The sequence below is a fragment of the Myotis lucifugus genome, unplaced genomic scaffold, assembly GCF_000147115.1.
Source record: "Myotis lucifugus unplaced genomic scaffold, Myoluc2.0 scaffold_7, whole genome shotgun sequence".
Classification (NCBI taxonomy): Eukaryota; Metazoa; Chordata; class Mammalia; order Chiroptera; family Vespertilionidae; genus Myotis; species Myotis lucifugus.
In genome coordinates, this window is record NW_005871055.1 from 16,743,429 (window position 1) to 16,766,658 (window position 23,230).

Here is a 23,230-nt window from a genome sequence, read left to right on the forward strand (position 1 = left end):
CACTCTGGGGTTTTCTTGTTGCTCTCTTTCTAGTTCTTTGAGTTGTAGAGTTAGATGTTTTACTACCATTTTTTCTTGTTTTTTTGAGGTAGGCCTGCAGAGCTATAAACTTCTCTCTCAGGACTGCTTTCATTGTGTCCCATAGGTTTTGGATTGTTGTGTTTTCATTGTCATTATTTTCCAGGATGTTTTTAATTTCTTCTTTGATCTCATTGGTAACCCAATCAATATTTAATAACATGCTATTCAGCTTCCAAGTGTTTGAGTGTTTTGGATCGTTTTCATTGTAGTTTATTTCTAATAATATGCCTTGTGGTCTGAGAAGATGCTTGGTATGATTTCCATCTTCTTGAATTTGGGGAGACTTTGCTTGTGACCCAATATGTGCTCTATTTTTGAAAATGTCCCATGTGCGCTTGAGAAGAACGTATATTACACGGCTTTGGAGTGAAATGTTCTGAAGATATTAATTAAGACCATCTGATCTAGTGAGTCATTTAGGATTGCTGTTTCTTTGCTGATTTTTTTGTCTAGAGGATTTATCTAGTGATGTCAGTGGTGTATTAAAGTCCCCTACTATGATTCTATTGTTGTCGATCTCTCCCTTGATATCTTCCAGGAGTTTTTTTTTATGTATTTGCGTCTCCTGCATTGGGTGCACATATGTTTATTAGGGTTATATCCTCTTGTTGTATCGATCCCTTTAGTATTATGAAGTGGCCTTCCTTATCTCTTGTTATGGCCTTCACTTTGAGGTCTATTTTGTCCGATATAAATATTGCTACCCTAGCTTTTTTTTTCATTTAATTTGCCTGAAAGATATTTTTCCATCCCTTCACTTTCAGTCTGTGTGAATCCCTTATTCTGAGGTGGGTCTCTTGTAGACAGCAAATATATGGATCATTTTTTTTTTTTATCCATTCAGCCACTCGATGTCTTTTGATTGGAGCATTTAGTTCATTTATGTTTAAAGTTATTATTGAAAGGTTCTTATTTGTAGCCATTTTTATTTTTTGTGCCTGTTTTCTTTCTTAGCTTTTTATTTCTTCTTTTTACACCAGTCCCTTTAGCATTTCTTGCATTTCTGGCTTGGTGGTGATAAACTCCCTTAGCCTTTTTTTGTCTGTGAAGCTTCTTATTTCCCCTTCAATTTTGAATGATAGCCTTGTTGGATAGAGTATTCTTGGATTTAGTCCCTTGTTTTGCATCACTTTGTAAATTTGCTTCCATTCTTTTCTGGCCTGATGTGTTTCTGTTGAGAAATCATTTGATAATCTAATCGGAGATCCCTTGTATGTAACTTTCTGTCTCTCTCTTGCAGCCTTTAAGATTCTCTCTTTGTCTTGAACATTTGCCATGGTAATTATGATGTGTCTTGGTGTGGGTCTTTTCGGGTTCATCTTGTTTGGGACTCTCTGTGCTTGTGTGATTTTTTTCTTCCCCACCTCAGGGAAGTTTTCTGACAATATTTCTTCAAATAGGTTTTCTAACCCTTGTTCCTCTTCCTGTTGTTCTGGCACCCCTATTATTCATATATTGCTTTGTTTCATGTTGTCCCATAGCTCACTTAGGCTCTCCTCCTGTCTTTTAATTTTTTTCTTTAATTGCAGTTCAGTTTGGGTGTGTTTTGCTTCCCTGTCTTCTAATGCGCTAATTCGGTCCTCCGCTTCTCCTAGTGTGCTCTTGAAACTTTCCATGGTGTTTTTTATTGCAGCTATATCACTCTTCATTTCTTCTTGATTCTTATGTAAGATATTGATTTTTTCATCCATTTCTTCTTGAATCTTACATAAGTTGTTGAGTTTTTTTCCTCCATCCGGTTTATGCACTCTAGGACCCTTATTCTGAAATCTTTTTCTGACATATTGCATGCCTCTGTTTCACTTAGCTGCTTTTCTGGCGAGTCCTCCTTTTCTTTCCTTCGGGGGTTTCTTTGTCTACCCACTTTTGGTCTCACCAACTGATCTAGATGTTGAGTTGTGCAGGGGCTGCTCCTTGGGTGGCAGTGGTTCCTCAGGCTGCAGTTGCTCCTCAAGTGGTTGCGGTAGTAGCTGCTCCTCAGTTGGCAGCGGCTCCTCTGGTGGGTGCTGTTCGCAGCCGTGGTATCTCCTCTGGCTGGTAGGGGAGGCTGCTCGCACAGCTGCTGTTCCTTGGACAGGGTGGGCTGATCACGAGGCTGCTGCTCCTCAAATGTGGGTGGGCTGAGCATGACTGTTGCTCCTTGGACAGGAGCGGGCTGTTCATGTTGCTTCTGCTCCTCAGATGGGCATGGACTGCTCACGTTGCTGCTGCTCCTTGGATCGGGACTGGCTGCACGCTGCTGCTGTTCCTCAGATGGGGCGGGCTGCTCATGAGGCTGCCGCTCTTTGCATAGGGGCAGGTTGCTTACAGGGCTACTGCTCCTTGTACGGGTGTGGGCTGCTCACGTTGCTGCTGCTCCTCAGATGGGGGATGGGCTGCTTATGTGGCTGCTGCTCCTCAGATGGGGGACGGGGTGCTTGTGTGGTTGCTGCTCCTCAGGCGGGAGTGAGCTGCATGTGCAGCTGCTGCTCCTAGGATGGGGGCAGGATGCTCACCCAGCTGTTGCTCGTTGGACAGGTGCAGACTATGTGTAGCTGCTGCTCCTTGGACCAGTGTGGGCTGTGCAGGGCTGCCGCTCCTTGGACATGGGTAGTCTGCTCATGTGGCTGCTGCTCCTCGGACTGGGGTAGGCTGCTCAGGTGGCTACTGCTTCTTGAATGGGTGGCGGGCTGCTCTTGGTGCTGCTGTTTCTCTTTTGGGTATGGGCTGCTCATGCAGCTGCTGCTCCTTGGATGGGGGCAGGTTTCTCGCACACCTACTGCTCCTCAGACAGGAGCAGGGTGTGGGCTGCGCAGCTGCTGCTCCTCGGATGGGGGCGGGCTGCGTGGGGCTGCTGCTCCTCAATCGTGGGCAGGCTGCTCGTGCAGCTGCTGCTCCTCACATGGGGCAGGCTGCTCACGTGGTTGCTGCCCTTCGGACGGGGGAGCAGGCTGCTCACACCACTGCTGCTCCTTGGACAGGGGCAGATCATGTGAGGCTTCTGCTCTTAGGCCTAGGGCAGGCTGCTCGCGGGGCTGCTGCTCCTTGGACAGGAGTGGGCTGTTCACGTGTCTGCTGCTTGTGTGGTTGCAGTGCCCTGGGCTAAGGCATTGGGCCGGTCAGAGGGGAGCATGCTTCAGAACTCACAGGAGCCTGTGCCCAGGGTGGCTCGAGACTCATTGACTATGGGACCACTGCCAAGGTAGCAGGACCCTGGCAGGGGTGTCTGTAGAGTCCCAGGTGTTATCTGAGGGCACCCTGGGTGGGGGTGTGGCCTGGCTCCCAGTTACAACAGCTCTCCCCTTAAAAACATTAGGCCTCTGAGGACGAGCTGGCCTCCCGGAACTGTTTACAATGTTAGCAGAGGCTGCCTAGTTAGGCGAGCCCATTTAGCCTGACCCCGAAGGTCCTGCGGGATCTATCTGTGCTTCACTCACATACACACACACACACACACACACACATCCCACATGACCACACAATCCTCTTTTGGTCCCTCACTGACTTACGCTCTCTCCCTCACTGCCGCCTTCTTCCTGCCTCTGTAGTTGGATCTGGGGTGTTATTGACCAGTTCGTGGATGGAGTTTCCTCTCCAGGTGTCTGGTTATGAGGCTAATTCTCTAGCACCTGGCCAGACAGGATAAAGTTCACCTCGATAAGACACAACACAAAGGGACCAATGCACAAATGTACTCACAACAATAATAACCCCACTATAAGTGACCACCTGAGAAAAGAGAATTAGGGACAAGAAAAAAAAGCATAAATGATATCGAAGAGAGAGAAAAAGATAAGAGAGTTCTTAAAGAAAAAGGAAGAAAAAGAAGAAGAAGAAGAAAAAAAATATATATATGGGGAAAACACCACAGAACCAATAGATAAACAAACAAACAAAAAAAATACAAACACCAAACTCCAGCAAAGAGGGTGGGGGCAGAATCTGTAGATACTGAGCTTATATATAGAAGATAAGGTTAAGAATTGCATGAATATAGGGAGGATCTCAGTTCAGTATAGAGGAAGTAGAAAGGGGATGGGTGGATAAGAGGAGAGAGAATGAGAAAAAATAATAATAAATTAAAAAATTTGATTTCAAAAATGGTATAAAAATAGCAAATAAAAATAAAATAAAATAGAGTGGTGGAAAAATAATGTGAAAAGAAATAGAAAATAAAGCAACAAACAAAAACAGGAAAACAAAGAAAAAATGAAAGAAAAAAAAGAGATAACAAAATAATAAAAATAAAAAATAAAATAAAAGTAAAAATGAAAAAGTGAAGTGTTCCTTTGGCTGGCTTAAGATCCCAGTCTTCTGTACTGTAGTGTTTCTCAGGTTCCGATTGCTGGGACTGAAAGTCTCTCTTTAGTCCAGCCTCTTTGTGCTCTCAGGGACTATTTATGTTTTGTTTGTTTTTTTAATCCTTTTAGCATTCAGGATGGAATCTGGGTGTGGCTGTATTAGTTGCCTGGATACTGGAGGGAGGGGCTATCTCTTCAGGACAAAATGGCTGCCCAGGTCCCAGGCTCAGGCATGACTCTGCACCAAACTTGCTGCCACTTCTCCTGGACCCCCTTTCTCCCCAGATTCCACAATTCCACACCTTCTCCCACACTCCAGCCACGGGTAAGTGTCTGTATCCAAAAGGTCCTATGAACTCGGCTCTATGAAGAAAGGCACAAGCCACAGAGGCCAGAGAGGCTGCTCCTCTACGCAATCCTCTACTGCTGGCACTCTTCAGCCTTTCCTGACTGTGGACCCAGATCTAGAATCCCCTGCCGACCAGCAGTTCTGCGTACCTTCTTTCCACTCTGCTTGTCCCAAGGGATGCGGCTCAACACCAGTGCCGTGTGGATTCCCTCTGATCTCAGGGCTCAGAAGTCTGGCCGATTATCCTTCTCAGAGCCGTGGTTTTACCCTTTTCCAGGAGTCCTTTGCCTTTTCCGGCTGCAAACTGTCTCCCAGCTGAATCTCCTTTGCCAATTTGGGTTGGATGTTACTCGTTTCAGCTGCTCACCCTATCTGCTCCAGGACAAGGCATGGGACACGTCTGTCTATACTGTCTATACCACCGCCATTTTGTCTCCTCCCCTGATTTGCAAATATTATACCAGCCTTGCATCCCTGAAATAAATCCCACTTGGTCATGGCGTATGTTAATTTTAATATATTGCTGGATCTGATTTGTTAATATTTTGTTGAGGATTTTAGCATCTATATTCATCAGAGATATTGGCCTGTAATTTTTCTTTCTTTGTTGTGTCTTTATTATGGTTTTGGAATTAGGGTAATGCTAGCCTCATAAAAAGAGCTTGGAAGTATTCCTTCCTCTTGGATTTTTTGGAATGATTTGAGGAGGATAGCTATTAGTTCTTTGAATGTTTGGTAAAACTCCCCTGTAAAGTCGTCTGGAGCAGGATCTTTGTTTGCTGGGTGTTTTTCAATTTCATCACTAGTTATATTCAGATTTTCTAATTCTTTTTAAATGAGTTTTGAAAGATTGTATTTTCTAAGGAATATGTCCATTTTGTTCAGGTTATCCAGTTTGTTGGACATAGTCGTTTATAGTATTTTTAAATTATTTTTTGTATTTTTTTGTGGGGTTAATTATTACTTCAACACTTTCATTTCTGGTTTTGTTTATTTGGGTCCCCTCTCTTTGATTCTTGATTAATCTGGCTAAAGGTTCATCAAACTTGTTTATCTTTTCAAAGGATCATCTTGATTTTATTGATCTTTTGTATTGTTTTTAGTCTCTATATTATTTATTTCCACTCTGCTCTTTATTATTTCCTTCCTTCTACTTACTCTGGCTTTTCTTGTTCTCTTTCTAATTCTTTACATTGTATGGTTATAGAATTTATTAGAAGTTTTTCTTGTTATTTTTTGAGGTAGACCTCTAGTGCTATGGATTTCCCTCTTAGGACTGCTTTCACTGTGTCCCATAGATATTGGGTTGTTGTGTGTTCATTTTTATTTGTTTCCAGGAAGTTCTTATTTCTTCCTTGATCTCTTTAGTAAGTTATTCATTTTTTAATTCTATGCTATTTAGCTTCCATGTTTTTGAGTGTTTTTATTATAGTTGATTTCTAAATTCATGCTGCTGGGATCTGAGAAGAGCCTAATATTACATCAATCTTGAATTTGTATAGACTTGTTTTCTGCCCTAACATGTGGTCTATCTTTGAAAATGTTCCATGTGCATTTGAGAAGAATGTATATTCTGTTGCTTTGGGTTGAAATGTTCTGTAAATATCAGTTAGACCCATGTGATCTAGGGTGTCATTTAAGGCCTATTTATTTGTTAATTTTTTGTCTGGAAGATCTATCTGGTGACGTCTGTGAGATATTAAAGTCCACTACTATGACTATATTGCTGTCAATCTCCCCCCGCCCCAACCCCAGCCATTCCCACTCCAGGCAAGCCCCCACCGCCCCAGTGTCTGTGTCCATTTGTTATGCTAATACGCATGCATACAAGTCCTTTGGTTGTTCTCTACCCACCCCCCCCACACCTCCCCTGCCATTTGTCTCTGGATCTATTTTTGTTCATCAAATTATGTTGATCATTATATCCCTCATATGAGTGAGATCATGTGATATTTATCTTTCTCTGACTGGCTTATTTCACTTAGCATAATGCTCTCCAGTTCCATCCATGCTGTTGCAAATGGTAAAAGTTTGTTCTTTTTTATAGTGGCATAGTATTCCATTGTGTAGATGTACCACAGTTTTTTAATTCACTCATCTGCTGATGGGCACTTAGATTGTTTCCAAATCTTAGCTATTGTAAATTGTGCTACTATGAAATAGGGGTGCATATATCCTTTAGATTGGTATTTGTGGTTTCTTAGGATACAGTCCTAGAAGTGTGATTACTGGGTCAAATGGGAGTTCCATTTTTAACTTTTTGAGGAAACTCCATACTGTCTTCCATAGTGGCTGCACCAGTCTGCATTCCCACCAGCAGTGCACGAGGATTCCTTTATATCCACATCCTCACCAGCACTTGTCATTTGTTGATTTGTGGATGACAGCCATTCTGACAGGTGTGAGATGGTACCTCATTGTTTGATTTGCATTTCTGGGATGATTAGTGACTTAGAGCATGTTTTCATATGTCTCTCAGCCTTCTGTATGTCCTTGTTCGAAAAGTATCTATTTAGGTCCTTTGCCCATTTTTTGATCAGATCATTTATCTTCCTTTTGTTAAGTTGTATGAGTTCTCTGTAAATTTAGGAGATTAAACCCTTATCTGAAATAGCACTGGCAAATATGTTCTCCCATGCAGTGGGCTTTCTTGTTGTTTTGTTGATGGTGTCTTTTGCCATGCAGAAGCTTTTTATTTTGATGTAATCCCATTTATTTTCTCCTTAGTCTCCATTGCCCTAGGAGCTGTGTCGGTAAAGATATTGCTATGACATATTTCTGCAATTTTGCTGCCTATGGAGTCTTGTAGGGTTTTTATGGTTTCCCATTTTACATTTAAATCCTTTAGCCATTCTGAGCTTGTTTTTATATATGGTGTAAGTTGGTGATCTAGTTTCATTTTTTTTGCATGTATCTAATCAAATTTCCCAGCACCATTTATTGAAGAGACTGTCTTGACTCCATTGTATGCTCTTGCTTCCTTTGTCAAATATTAATTGAGCATAATGGCTTGGGTCAATTTCTGGGTTCTCTGTTCTGTTCCATTGGTCTATATGTCTGTTCCAGTACCAGGCAGTTTTGAGAACCGTGGCTTGGTAATGTAGCTTGATATCTGGTATTGTGATCCCTCCAACTTTGTTTTTCTTTCTCAGGATTGCTGTGGCTATTCAGGGTCTTTTTTTATTCCAGATGAATTTTTAGAGTTTGTTCTAGATCTTTGAAATATGCCATTGGTATTTTAATGGGGACTGCATTGAATCTGTAGATTGCTTTGGGTAGTATGAACATTTTAATGATGTTGATTCTACCAATCCATGAACATGGTATGTTCTTCCACTTGTTTATGTCTTCCTCTGTTTCTTTTTTTCAATGTCCTGTAGTTTCCCAAGTACAGGTCTTTTACCTCCTTAGCTAAGTTTATTCCTAGGTATCTTAATTCCTAGTATCATTTTTTTTTTTGGTGCTGTGGTAAATGAGATTGTTTTATTAGTTTCACTTTCTGTGAGTTCATTGTTGGTGTATAAAAAGGCCATAGATTTCTGGGTGTTAATTTTGTATCCTGCTACATTGCTGAATTCATTTATTAGGTCTAGTAGTTTTTTGATGAAGTCTTTGGGGTTTTCTATGTTTAATATAATGTCATCTGAGAATAAGGACAGTTATGCTTCTTCTTTTCCAATTTGGATGCCTTTTATTTCTTCTTCTTCTCTTATCGCTATGGCTAGCACTTCTAGTGCTGGCACAAACAGGAGTGGTGAAAGTGGGCATCCTTATTCTTAGGGGAAATGAGTTTAGTTTTTACCCATTGAGTATGATGTTGACTGTAGATTTGTCATATAAGGCTTTTATTATGTTGAGGTATGATCCCTCTATTCCCACTTTACTGAGAGTTTTTATTAAGAAAGGGTGTTGGATTTTGTCAAATGCTATTTCTGCATCGATTGATATGATTATGTGATTTTTGTCTCTCAATTTGTTTATGTGATATATCACATTTATTGATTTGCGGGTAATTGTACCATTTTTGCATCCCCAGAATAAGTCCCCTTTGGTCATGGTGTATGATCTCTCTAATGTAATGGTGAATCTGATTTGCTAGAATTTTGTGGACGATTTTTAGCATCTATGTTCATCTCTTTCTTTGTTTTTAACGTTTGCCCTTTTAATTATGATGTGTCTAGGTGTGGGTCTCTTTGGACTCATCTTGATTGGGACTTTCTGTGCCCCTGAACTTGTGTGATATTTTCCTTCACCAGGTTGGGGAAGTTTTCTGTCATTATTTCTTTAAACAGGTTCTCTGTTCCTTGCTCACCCTCTTCCTCTTCTGGTATATCTATAATGTGGATGCTCATACATTTCATGTTGTTCCAGAGATCCCTTAAGCTATCTTCCTACTTTTAAATTACTTTTTCTATTTTCATCTATGACTGGGTGTTTATTAGTACCTTGTCTTCCAAATCACTGATTTGGTCCTCTGCTTCATCCAATCTACTTTTAATACCTTCTAGTGTCTTCTTGATGTCAGATGTATCATTTTAGATTTCTGTCTGGTTCTTGTTCATGGCCTCTATTTTTCTTTATTTGCTGTTGTAATTTGCACTAAGTTCCTTAAGCATCTTTATAACCAATTGCTTTGAACTCTATGTCTGATAGGTTGCTTGCCTCCATTTCATTTAGTTCTTTTTCTGGAGATTCCTTCTTTTCTCTTATTTGGGGTTTGTTTCTTTGTCTACCCATTTTAACTGTCTCTTTGTATTTGCTTCTATGTATTAGATAGAACTGTTAGGCCTTCCAGTCTTTGTGGGATGGCCTTATCTAAAAAGTGTTGAGGTGTCCAGTGGTGCAATCTCTTTGTTCACCTGAGCTGGGTGCTCTAGGAATGCCCTTTGTGTGTGTTATTTGAGCTCTCCTGTTGTAATTGGGACTTGATTGTTGATGTCCCATTCATGGGAGGGATCTCCTCTCCAACTTGCTGCCAGTGAGGTTCAACTCCAATGTTTTCATGCCAGCTGTTATACAGGTGCTTTGGGCCCTATATTTGGGGGGCTCGTTGGATTTTGATCTGATGTTGTTGAATCTGGTCCCTTGGTATGTCTATCCTGGGCCTTCTAGGAGCTTCTCTAATGCAGGTGAATGTGAGTCACTGTCCCTTTCTGGCCCTGGGTATCCTGATTGAGGTCTGAGAGGATAAAGCCCCTAGTAGTCCAGTGGTAAGGGACTCCTTAGGCCAGAGGCTGGGTCTGCCTTCAGTCTCATGCCTTGATTGTCCCTGTTCTGAGCTGTGCTCCCTTCCCTACAGAGCTGGTCCTGCATATGCCAATTGCAGGCACTTGGGGTCCTGCTGGCTTTTGCCTTCCTGTGCGTTCCAGGGTGGTGTCTGCAGTGGGGACCCAAATTCTGTCTATCTACCCTATGTCTTTTGATTGGAGCATTTAAGCCATTTACATTTAAGGTTATTATGTATAGGTGCTAATTTGTTGCAAGTCTTCTTCTTTATATCTGTATTCTTCTCTTTATATCTTTCCTTACAACAATCCCATTAGCAATTTTTGCAGTGCTGGCTTGGTGGTAATAAACTCATTTAGGCTTTGTGTGTCTGTGTGTGTGTGTGTCTGTGAAGCTCTTTATTTCACCTACATTTTGAATGATAGTCTTGCAGGGTATAGTAGGCTAGGGTTCCAGGGTTCATTCCCTTGGTTTTCATTACTTTTTATACTTCATGCCACTCCCTTCTGGCTTTAAGTGTTTCTACTGGAAAATCAGCTGGAAGTCTAATGAGAGCTCCCTTGTAGGTAACTTTCTCTCTGTTGTATCCTTTTAGATTCTTTCTTTGTCTTTAATGTTTGCTATTTTACTTGTCATGTGCCAAGGTGTGGGTCTTTTGGGATTCATCTTGATTGGGACTCTCTGTGCTTCCTAAACTTGAGTTACTTTTTCCTTCAGCAGGTTAGGTTAATTCACTGCCATTGTTTATTCAAACAGGTACTCCATTCCTGGCTTGGATTCATCTCCTTCTAACACCTGTATGATATGAAGGTTGTGAAGTTTCATGTTGTTCCAAAGCTCCCTTAGACACTCCTCCTACTTTTAAATTTTTTTTCCATTTGCTGCTCTTAATGGGTGTGTTTTTATAATTGTTTTCTAATTCACTGATTCAGTCCTCAGCTTCTTCTAGCCCAGTGGTCGGCAAACTCATTAGTCAACAGAGCCAAATATCAACAGTACAACGATTGAAATTTCTTTTGAGAGCCAAATGTTTTAAACTTAAACTATATAGGTAGGTACATTGTTATTAACTTAATTAGGGTACTCCAAAGCTGGCCTTTGCTAAAAACGTCCTCAATCTGATTGAGGTACGTTCACTGAGGTCGACCCCTTCCAACTCTCCCATCCACACTCGTCTTGTATACTTGTTTCAGATAGACGAGTGTGGATGGGAGAGTTGGAAGGGGTTGACCTCAGTGAACGTAACTCAAAACAATGTACCTCCCCTGCTCTGCGTATCCCGCGGCCCCCCTGCGCTGCGTCTCGCGTCTCCTGTTGCCAGACCAACCGACACCCCCCACTTCTTCTAACGCCACTTCTTCAAAATAGACTTGCCCAGGCCGAAAACCGACTTCTGCTCATGGGCCACGAAGTTTCAATCGCACTGTATGTGCGCGCCCGCACGTGGTATTTTGTGGAAGAGCCACACTCAAGGGGCCAAAGAGCCGCATGTGGCTTGCGAGCCGCGATTTGCCGACCACTGTTCTAGCCTATTGAATGCTTCCGGGGTATTTTTCATTTCTGCTATGTCATTCTTCATTTCCTCTTTATTCTTATTCATATTGATGTTCCCATTCAGCTCCTTATAAATCTCATTAAGTTGCTTGTAGTTCTCACCAAGTTATTTGAGCACCCTTAAAACCATTACTGTGAATTCTTTTTAACAAATTGCTTGTCTTCATTTCATTTAGTTCCTTTTCTGAAGATTCCTCCTTTTCTTTCATTTGGGCGTTGTTTCTTTGTCTCTATTTTTGCTCTCCCTTGCATTTGTTTATATGTATTACATAGAACTACTATGCTTCCCAGACTTTGTGGTGCGGTCTTATGTAGTAGGTCTTTTTTGGGACCCAGTGGTGCAGTTTCTTTGATCTCTTAGACTAGGTGGGCTAGGGAAGCCCCTTGTTGAGTTATTTGGGTTCTTCTGTTATAATTGCATCTTTAATGTTGTTGTCCTGTTCATGAATGGGATCTCATTTCAAGCTGGCTGACTCTGAGGCTCACCCCTGACCACATGGTGAGCTGTTGTGGAGGTGCTGACCAAACACAACAAAATACAACACAATAAAACATGAAAGAAAATAATTGAAACATACCTAAGACCCCTACAGCAACAATAAAAGCAACCACCAGAGAATTAGGAAAAAGAAAAGAGAGCAAGAATGATGGAGAAAAAGAAAGAAAAAAGTATGAGGAGAGAACAAAACAAAAGGAAAAGGGGGTGATGGAATATTAAGGCGCAGAGATGAAATAACGGCAATAAGAGTAAATGATAGAGGAATAGGTGAAGGGAAATGTTTTAAAATAAAAGAGGAAGAAAAAAATTGAGAGGAAAAATAGAGGAGAAAGTAGATAGGCCCAAAATAAGAAAAGGAAAAAATGATGAGAAAGCAGGAGAAAAAGAAGAAGTAAATATTGAGTAGCACTGGGGAAGAGAAAAATTGGATACATGATAGAAAAAATAGAGACTAACAAAATAACAAATTAGTAAATCAGATAGATAAAAAAATAAATAAAAAAGAAAAAAGAGCAGAAAGAGAAAAAATAGAAAAAGAAAAGAAAAGAAGACAAAAAAGTGAAGTGGCGTTTGTCTTACTGAGTTTAGTGCCTCCTGGAAGCTCCTTTTGGGCCTGCTCTTCTGATGACTGTGGCTAACTGTTCTGTCTGCCAATTCTGGGCTTCCCAAGAGGTACTTAGGTGCTAGCCACTGTCAGAAACTGTCCTCCTTTGGCTTTCAGTAACCTGCTGGAAGCTCCAAGTGATCCACAGGTTGTGTCTGTCTCTACAGGACTTGGCTGCACATGGGAGGGACCAATCTGCCCTCTAAATCAGGTTCATTAGCAGCATGGGGCCCAGGGCTGGATTAGTAAACTTCCCCATGTCCCTAGGCTCTGCTTCTGCCTGCCTTTGCTTTCCAGCCAGCTGTCAACCTTAATCACTTAAAAGACTATTTCTGAAAGGTCTTTAGGCAGAATCATGAGTCTAGACTACTGGGTCTCCCGTGAGATGGAGGTGCTGTTCAGATTTCAGGGAAAGTGATGGATGTGTTTCCTGTCCCAGAGCTCTTAGAGTGGCCCAAAATATTATTCTGCCCTCAGCTGGACAGATCCTTGTATGCAGTCCAGCGGGATCAGCTGGAAACCTGGAGTTTCCATCAGTTCTCTCATACAGGGAAAGCACCAGTTTCCTGGGATAATGGGGCAGATGACTCCTCCCCCAATCCAGTTACTGAGGGCTCCTGAAACTGTTCAAACACATAGGCTTGGCCTCTGCTTTTGTTTTCTCTGAAAAGGTTAAAATGTAGGGTGTGGCATGCAGGGCTCCTTGGGGGTGGGGCAGGCTGTATCTCCTAGCATGAGTTTCTTTTTTTTTTTTTCTTTTCCTGTGCTATGGCTACTGGGAGTGGCTAGCTCCTCTCAGGAAAAATGGCCCTTTTCTTTTTGGAGGTGTATGACCAAATACAGGACTCCTGGCTGCTGCTTTTCCATGTCTCCCTGCAATGCTTCCCACCCCAGCCTTTCCTTAGGCACCTCAAGTCTGCACCTCCCTCCCTTCACCAAAGCCTTGGGTGAGTAGCTGCAAATGAAACTCCTGTGATCTGGGTTTAAAAAATAAAACAAAAAACCCCCTGAAACTGAGGCTTTCTCTCCAGCATGCTCTGGTCTACCAGCTTCAGACTCCAAGGTGGCCAGCAGTCCTGCCACCTTTCATGGCTGGATGTTATGTGGGCCACTGATCCTGGCTCTGGTGCTCCAGGTTGTGGAGCCCAGACTAGGTTCCAGGTCTCTGTCTTCTGAGAGAACAGACCTTCTTGTAGCCAAGAGATCCCTCCTCTCTCTCAGCCTGCCACCCCTGGAAGCTGGGTCAGCTCCTCGCTTGACCTCTCCTTTCCTACTGGTCTCTAGGTGTTTTCTGTCCTTCCTTGATATAAATCTCCTTCTCAGCTGGACCTCAGTTTGTAATTCCGAGTGTATGTTCCCCACTTTAGTTTTATTTCCAGTCTGGTCCTGGGAGAGGTGCAAGAAAGGTCTGCCTATTCAGCCACCATTTTCTCCCCCTCAATCTGAACTGCTTTTAAGTATGCTACTTCAGGTAAGATGCTTTGTATAGACATTGTTTAACTTTAGATTGCTAACCTTCTCTTTCATGCCAGCATCTGTCATGGCTACATGTTGTTTCAACTTCTTTTCTACTCACTCGCTCCTTTATATCTCAGAAAATAACTTCTATCTATTATTTTCTACTTAAATTACTTGCGAAGGTCAACTATTAATCCCTAAATTCCACATTTGTTTTGGGTACCATCCTTTTTTACCTTTCTGTTACACATGACACTCTGGAAGTTCCTGCATTTTTCTTGACTCTCATGAGAGCATTTTAGATATTCATTCCTAAATGCTGATAACTTGTGACCATAGGGATGGCTAGCAGCACCTTAAAATCAATATCCAGTCAATTCTAAACAATTCTGTCCTACTTATCCTCCAGTCAGTAGCTCTGCCTCCTTCCTTTCTCTGTTCTTCCAGTCATCAAGCTTAAGGGTGGTCTTTGACCCTCTATTCTCCTCTCTCTTGAAGACTAGTGGGTTTCAAATATTTTTACTAATCATCCAATCTCTAATTAATCATTTGATGAAAATCTGAAAATTAACACAGCTAAAACTAGAACTGCTCTAGAGAATGGGAGAAAGAATTGTTCCTCCCTAACTCAACAATAGTTAGTAAACTTGGTCTCCTCCATGAAGGTTATTTCCAGTCTCACTCCTGGAAATCACTATAGGTAATTCAGAGCCTCAATTAAGGCTTCCTAACCCTCTATTCTCATCTATTCCAATATCTATTGTTTACCACATCCAGATTCATGGGTCCAAACACAGTTCTGATAGACATGGGCCCTTATGGCAGGCACAAGGTGGTGGCCTACTCAATATCTGCTCTCTCCTTTTTCTATAAGAAAACAATACGTTCTGTGCAGGTGTGGGCTGTAAAGTGCTCTGAGAAGCTGGGCCCTTCCCTCATATCTAGGGAATAACCATCTCTTTCCAGTGGTGGATTTAGGGGAGAATGTGTAAACCATTTCTGGCCTATGGGACCAAGGAAAATGTTGGGAGCTTCTGTAAATTTATCTCTCTGATAAAAAGAGATATATGCCAAAGGAGAAGCCCTCTGACCTCTTCTTACCTTTGAATGTAATTTTGGGAAGACATGATAATTCTAAGTTGTGGCACCTTAAGGGACCTTATGGGGATCATCAAGAGAGGCCGACTTTCAGCCTTGGCACCACTGATCATGAAATTATTTAATTCCATATTTTTTGTTATGTGCATTACATAATGTCCCCATTATTTTTTAAAAACTATTTTTATTGTGTTTTTTTTTTAGAGAGGAGAGAGTGGGAGAGAGAGAGACACATTGACATGAGAACGAAACATCTATCTGCTGCCTCCTGCCCACCCCCCACTGGGAATCAAGGCTGCAATCCAGGCATGTTTGCTCACCTAGAATTGAACTGGCAACCCTTCAGTGCATGAGATGATGCCCAATCAACTGAGCCACACCAGCTGGGGCATATAATGTTCTTATTGTTTAAACAACTTTGGGAATTTTGGTTATGACTTTACAACTGAGAGCCTACTATCAACACCCCAGGCTTCCCCAATGCTTAATGGATCAAGTATAATTCTTTGCCCTAATATTCAATGCCCATACTCAGTCTAATTTTTCAGTGTAATTTGATACAGCATTGTACATTTACCATTGATGCCAGCCACATGTCATCTCTGGCCACATGCTCATGTTATTTGCTTCACTCAGCATGTGTTCCTTACATATCTCAACCTCCAGTTGTCATCCTTGGGTTTTCTCTGTAAACTTATATGGAATTTCTCTAATATTGCTGTAATGCAATTATTTATGTGTGTCTTATTCCCCTCTGTTGCAAGATCCTTAGGAGATGAGATTAAGTCTTCCCCAACTGTATGCTCTGCAGTGCTCAGCATGGTGCCCTGTACATAAGCAACCCTTTGTAAATGTCTTTTCAGCTAATATAAGCCTTGCTTTGATCTGGTTTCTTGCTGGTGAGTCTCAAAAAGGGTCAAAGACATTGCTCTCTTGGAAATAATCTAGTGTTAACCTTAGTCTAAAAACTGATTAAATGGAAATATTCATATATAATATTTCCAAGCCATAAGGGAGACTTAATTGAAAAATGCAGTTCAACCTCTTATGGCAACAACATCATGAACTCCCTATTTTTGGGTTCTAACAACATGTATCATTAATTTAATCTATTCACTTTGACAAAGTAATATTTATTTAGTGGATCACCACTCTATCCTGTTTTTACAAATGCTACTTGTTATAAACCTTTTTGAATTTCAAATATTGTATACTCCTTAAACACATTTAGTACTTATTTCTCTATAGTAGGGATCATCTTCAAATGGGATCAATCCCATGTTGAGGTCTATTTCAGGCATATTTTTCTGAAAACTCAAAGTCCATGGGCCAAATAATTTTTTTCCCCAAGGAATTGAGAATAAGCCATCAAAATAATTATAATGATAACATTATGATATCTAGAAAGAATCCATGTTCATTACTAATATCCTCTTTTATAATTAGCTTTAGCAGGATATGTCTTTTAATAAAAACAGTTATTTTCATGATTATTTTAGAGGCTTAGTTGAGAATTATCAATTTAACATCACTTAAAAAATTCCAGCTCGGCCAGAGTGGCTCAGTGGTTGAACATCAATCTATGAACTAGGAGGTTATGGTTTAATTCCTGGTCAGGGCACATGCCAGGGTTGTGGGTTCAATCCCGGTAGAGGGCATGCAGGAGGCAGCTGACTAATGATTCTCTCTCATCTTTGATGTTTCTATCTTTCTTTCCCTTTCCCTTCCTCTCTGAAATTAGTAAAAATATATTTTTAAAAATTTCAAGTGAAAACATAAATTAGTTGAATTAAGCATACAGCTTGATTTGGTTTGCTTACTTTTCACCCTTACAAAACACTGTATTACCATATATTTGCCTTTTATTTCCAGTCATTTTAATGCTTTTGGCCTTAACTTTCATATATCCCAAGGAAATGCTGAATTTTAGAAAATTAAATGGTTTTTTAAAAACACCTATATACACAATAAATTCTATTGTGTTCCCTTTTCATTTTAAATTTGTTGAAAGTACATTGAAAGTTAGTTTCAGATCTTAGGCCAAACTACACTGAAAAGGAAAATTTTGATGCAAAAAATATGGCCTGGAGATTTATATATCAAACTGTGAACAAAGTTACTTCTGGAGAGGAGTGTAGAATGATAACTTTTATATACTTCTTTATGAGTTCATGTATTCCAATGGATGGGTACACATGAGAACACCAATCTACATTATTTCTACTTACACTGATAGATGTGGAGAAAGGTCTCCCTGAGCTTGTTGGTGAAAAGAGGCTCAGGGAGGTCCCGGAAGAACTGTTTCACCATATCTGCCACGTCATAAGCGGACTGGTCCTCATAGCTGAGGTTCTCAGGGGATTTCTCGTTCATTTGACGTAAGGCCTGGATTCTAGATTTCACACCAGATTTTCGAAAAAGGCCCACCTGAAACAAGTCACAGGGACATGTTAGTGAGGCCATGTTTGCCCAGACATTCTCTTCCTAAGACAACACCTTGGTAGTGATGAGAAGGTGTGGAATCAAGCCTGGATAAACAGCAATTGCATCCAAATAAGTAAACTGTAAATGACTAGTTTAGCTACTTTGGATAGCAGTTGAATACTGATTCCTCTCCTAAAAAATGAAGATAAGAATAATAATAATACCCCACCTCACAGGGCTATTGAGGAGACTAGATGAGAATATATATGTGACTGTGCTTTGTAACTTCTTAGAACACAATAGATGTTATTTTATTCATTTATTCAACAGGTAGTGGTTAAATACCCACTATTATATCAGGCATATTTACAGTTCATTAGTGAGCAGACCAGACAAAATTTCCCGCCCCCCAGTATTGACTTAAGTGTGGGTTTGAGAAAGTTTGGTCAATGGAAGGTTTGGTGGATCCCAGATAAACAGCCATATCCAGTGCTCCTTTTGGGGGTGAGGTTTATAGTAACGATAAGCGTGTATTTTTATTTCAGAGTCTTAGGATGCTTTTCCTTTTTCGGAATTTTTGTAACACTGGCTATGCGTGTTTTTCAGGTGATGACTGGCACTTACCAGTCTGCCTGGTTAATTATTATGTGCATAAGCTCTGGATCTAGTGAGAATGATTCCTGGGTGGCTTTTCTTCAGACTTCAAGACATTGTGTTATGCCTCTTTCATCCCTAAGCTTTAGACTCTTACCCCATTTGACAAAGAAATGCAGCAATAAGGCATGAAAGAAATGAAGGCCCTGATAGGGATGAAGGAGGTGGAGCAGAGACCTATGAGGCGGGAGGTTCCTGCAGGTTACACTCTGGGACCTGTAGACTCTGCACATTCTGAGCTCCCCTGGGACCCCTGGTTTACAGTGAACTAGTATGTTTGCTATTTTTAAATGCCTGTAGGACACTGAGTTGCTCAAAACTCAGTCCTTCAAACCTCAATCTCCACTTTTCTCACTCCCCAAGGACTTACAGGTTGGCCCACTTTTGAAAGCAAGGTGGAAACATTCCCAGGTGGCAAGTAAGCATTGGCCCGTCATCTCTAGACCTGGAGAAATGTGTCAGTCACCTCACCACTGCTCTGTATACCAGGCAGGCCTCAACCCAAGTTCAGGTGTCTGAGGAGAGCTCTCTTGGTTGCTGCTATAAATAGAGAGCAGCCCCAATTCTTTAAAATTGCAGTAACAACAAGGGAAGAATTCTAAGCAATCAGAGAATACTGAGGTTTTTGTATATGTCAGCTGAGTGGATCACAGGGGAATTTACCCTGCTACTTTTTGTGGAAATAAAAACAGAATTCTTAGTAATACGTCTTTGCATTCCAAGGCTTATCACCCTAATTCCACAGATGAGGCTATTCAGGCATGTCACTTAAAATATTAACTACTTTAATTTTTATCCTTAAAGTTTGCCATGTCTAGGAAATGCAACACTTGGCCATACTTGGGTGACTCTCCAAGAAGAATCTAAAGAACCCTCTGGCAACTACTCCAAATTTCATCAAAGTGCATGAGAAGAAAGCATGTACTGTCAGAAGGAAACTTCAGGATGTCAACTGAGTGTTCCCTGAAGTGAGATCCAGCCTGAATTTGTTTACATCTCAACTTTTCTAATTCTGGAAGGAGGCCCAGGACTGTGCGAAGGGCTGTGTTGCACAGGAATCCTCAGAATCCAAGTGCCCATAAAGTGAATTCTTAAGTGTGAGTCACATTATCTTCAGGTGAGTTGGTGTTTACTCAGTCTGAGAATTCCGGTTTACAATTTTTAACAGCAGAGAAAAATTGATCAGGATTTACTGGTATAAAGAGAATAAAGTAGACAAGTGTTTGTGTGAAAATTGCTGAACGCGGTTCCTCTTTTGTCCACTTCATCTTCCTGGTGTGGTTTCTGGTGCACACTGGTGTGCATGTACACACATCTCAGCAATGTTTTCTTTGTACTGTTCTGTTTCCAACTTTCTTTCCAGTTTCATCAAATATTGTTATTTTAATTATTTTAGACATGTCTGCAGCACTCCAGCTGTGGGCTCAGAGCTGCTTGTTCTGACTTAGGTCTCGCAGGCTGTCCAGAGAGTTGTCAGATATTTATTTGTTCTTCCTCAAATTCTGACAATAACCTTTCCGCCCCACCCTCAGCTTCCAAAGGTCATATATAAACTGCTCTGCACTTAGGAGTGTAGGAGGTGAAACGTTGGCAATGTTTCAGGACACTGTTTTGGGTTCTGTGGATTTTGTCAGAAGCACAGAAGGACATTTCTTTTCTAACTGTAATAAAGAAAAGGTGGTCTGAAATCAGACCAGATTCCCTATGTCGTAGTTGAGGATGCAGAAGAGAAAGGTGGAAAGAACCCCAGTCTTCAAAAATGCCTTTGAGCTGATGGAAGAACTAACCCTGGAACCATCCCACTTCCTGACTCCTTATGTGAGGCTCATGAATTTCCTGCTGCTTTAGCCATTTGGGAACTTCTGTTATTTTCAGTGGAAAACTAGCTGCACACAGTAAGTAGAAGTTTCCTTTAATGGTGGAGAGATCCTTAGACCAGAGAGAGCTTCTATCAACCTTCATGGAATAACCTTGGGTGGTGGCATGAGTGAGTGCCAATACTCATTTCTTCCGCCAAAAGTTTTCAGAGCAGTGATAAAATTGGTCTTTTGGGCTAAAATTTTTTCTAAATACAAAATGGAGAACTGAAGAAACAATTTAAAATCTGTTGCCTCTAAGAGCACCATGTCATCCCCACTGAAGGAGGCCACCCCAGGTCCCTTAGCTTCTTAAGAGGAAGACTCAAGGAGTGCACAGTGTCTTTCATTTGCTCCATGTCTGCCACTGGTAGACAGGCGACCAGGGCCTCACACTTGGTTTAATACTCGTCACTATTTTGAAATTCTTAACTTATAAACAAGGAATTTCACATTGTCATGCTCCCACCCACTTTAAACCCTCCCTAAAAAGGGAAGAATAGTAGTCAGCAATGCAAATTAATTTTATATACATCTCCCTTGCACATGAGCTCTTATTTTATAAGGATGAGTGATGAGTGCTTCTTTGGACTAGTTTTTTTATTCGTCTCTCTTTTGTCTTCCAGTTAACAACTCAGCTATGAAAAAGCAAGCACACAGGTACAATTGAAAAAGACAGGCCCCAGATCCTCACTCATCTCATCTGGGGTAGGCAACAGGGAGTGTGATGAGCAGGCAGCAGGTAGAGGACACTTGTACTGAGTATGAAGAATCTTCACAGCATAATTTGGCCTTCAAAATTTACTTCTCCATTAGGAGAAGTTGGGCATAAACATTGCATTAGAATTCAAATTTCATCTAAATAATATTAGGTCTCCTTGTTGGCATCCTGTTTGTGCTAATGATGTTTATCAGGACTTCCATTTCCTTTTCTTAAGAAATGTGCTCAGCTAATGAAGAAAGGTTGGTTTTATTCAGAAGACAGGGTTGTAAGGGTGGTATGCTGTGGTTTTGATTTTAAGCACTGCGGGGTTAGCCTCTCCTGCAGAGACCTCGTGTTTATCAGGAGCCTGGTAGAATCTACACTTCTTTGTACAGTTGATTTAGGGCAGAAATTAAAGCTCAGCCAACAAAGCAAGGCTCCTCTCACACACTACTATGTCTGAATACTAATGGTTCATAATTGAAGGCTAACCTCCCTTATTTCATCCGAAGCCAGATGCAAGGGCCAAAATGATACACTGTGTTTGGTCATATATAAACTGCTCTGCACTTAGGAGTGTAGGAGGTGAAACGTTGGCAATGTTTCAGGACACTGTTTTCCACTGTTTACCATGAATGCTGTGTTTGAGGTTTTGGTGCACACTATCCTTCTCTCTATTCATGTCTTTTGCTTCAAACAGCAGACTGGACCAATAATAGTAGTGATACTGGTGCTGCATGTTATTCAGAATCTATAGGGGCCATGGCTGACTGGTTCCCAGTCTATGTGATGAGGAGAGCAGACATATTACAATTCATTCATTTATACCTAATCTTGCTCAAGAAAGAACTCCAGGCTACTTACAATGATCTATAAAATACAATAAAATGCAATTAAATTAAAGAAAATAGAAGAGAAAATTAGGAGTGGGAAGGGAAAAGGGGACCATACATTTAATTAATTCAAAGCTGGCATCAAACAAAGAAGTTACTACTATTCTGCTGCACTGAAAATTGGTATCTGATTCTTCAAGAGACCATCCTGATTCTAGTAACTTTGATCTTGGTATTAGGGTTGATATAAGCATAAATAGCCAGAATCTTTGAGTTCTTGTAGCTTGGCTCATTCCTGTCCACTGAGCCCAAGGCCAGGGGTAAATCAATAAAAATTACAAATAATCTTCGGTTTCTTCACATGGCGTTAAAGAGTATAATGAACAAAAGCCATATTGAATAGTTGTCTAAAAATATTCCCACTGCTCAAGGTTGCAATTTATCAAGTGACAACATGGCTTTTATTTTGGAAAGAATGTCTAAGAAACTAATGGGTATTAATTTGGAGAAAAAAAGACTTGGTCTAGAAATTTATAGGATGGGTAGCACTTTGGGCCCAATCATAGTCTACCATGTGGTGGTCCCCAAACGGTCCTGGAGACAGAAAATGATCTCCAAATATTTTGTTTAGCTTGAGCTTTTAAATCAACTCTACAAGATGAGGGCATATTTGATTTAGCTGATATTTGTTTTCATAATTTACTTGCATATTTTAAACAGTTGTAAATAAATTTTCCTGGTCATAATGCTGCTTCAAAAAAAAAAGAATTAATAAAAGAAAATATAAAAACTAATTCTTTTAAAAGAAAGATAACAGGGCTAAAAGAAATGCTATGAAATCAATGGTGGCATTAGGACAATAATTAAAAAGGAAATGCAGTATATAATTTCTAGGGAACACAAATTAGACATCACAGCTGAAAACTATTGACATTAACTTTCTGCAGTCACTCCAGGGAGTCATTCAAGGTGCCAATGAGAAAACATGCTCAAACAGCTTGACGAAATATAGCCTGGTCAAATTAAATATTTGTATATATAAAAGCCTAAGCGACTGAAAGTCCAAATGACCAAACAACTGGTAGACCAGCTGCTATGATGTGCACTGACCACTAGGGGAAGATGCTCAATGCAGGAGCTGCCCCCTGGTGGTCAGTGCGCTCCCACAGCCAATCTTCCACTGACGGCCAACCTCCCACGGTCCCTCCCCCTGGCCAGCTGGCCCCGATCGGCCCCGATCGCAGGCCAGGCCCAGGGACCCCACCCATGCATGAATTCATGTACCGGGCCTCTAGTTAACCTATAAAGATCACAATGCCTTTTATTTTCGGTGAAGCTCGTTTTGTCTGATGCTGGACAATGACTCTGTCTGGCATTTCATAAATCCAAGCCTGTGTTTGTGATTTCCAACCATACCTGGTCAAGGCAGTTGCTGCGAAGATATCTGAGTGCTTGCTGAATACTCTGAGGCAGGGGCTGTCCCGTTCTCTGGACATGAACTATAAGAGGAACGCCAAAGACAGTCTTGTCTTTGTAATCAGGAACTTTCATCCTCTTCATGAACTTTGGAACTGACCTAGAATTCACAGAAACCAGGTCATCAAGCCTCCT

General features: G+C 41.0%; 1 protein-coding gene across 2 annotated transcripts in view; it reads right to left on the reverse strand.

The window, feature by feature from the left end:
* Positions 1 to 23,230, reverse strand: part of STARD13 (StAR related lipid transfer domain containing 13) — a 302,216-nt gene that overhangs the window by 15,667 nt on the left and 263,319 nt on the right. For both annotated transcript variants that reach the window (XM_023749006.1, XM_006083612.3), the window contains exons 7-8: positions 23,036 to 23,195; positions 17,378 to 17,576 (exon numbers count right to left, since the gene is read on the reverse strand). In XM_023749006.1, the coding sequence (XP_023604774.1) occupies positions 17,378 to 17,576; positions 23,036 to 23,195 (359 nt within the window). The remainder of the gene's footprint in view (positions 1 to 17,377; positions 17,577 to 23,035; positions 23,196 to 23,230) is intronic.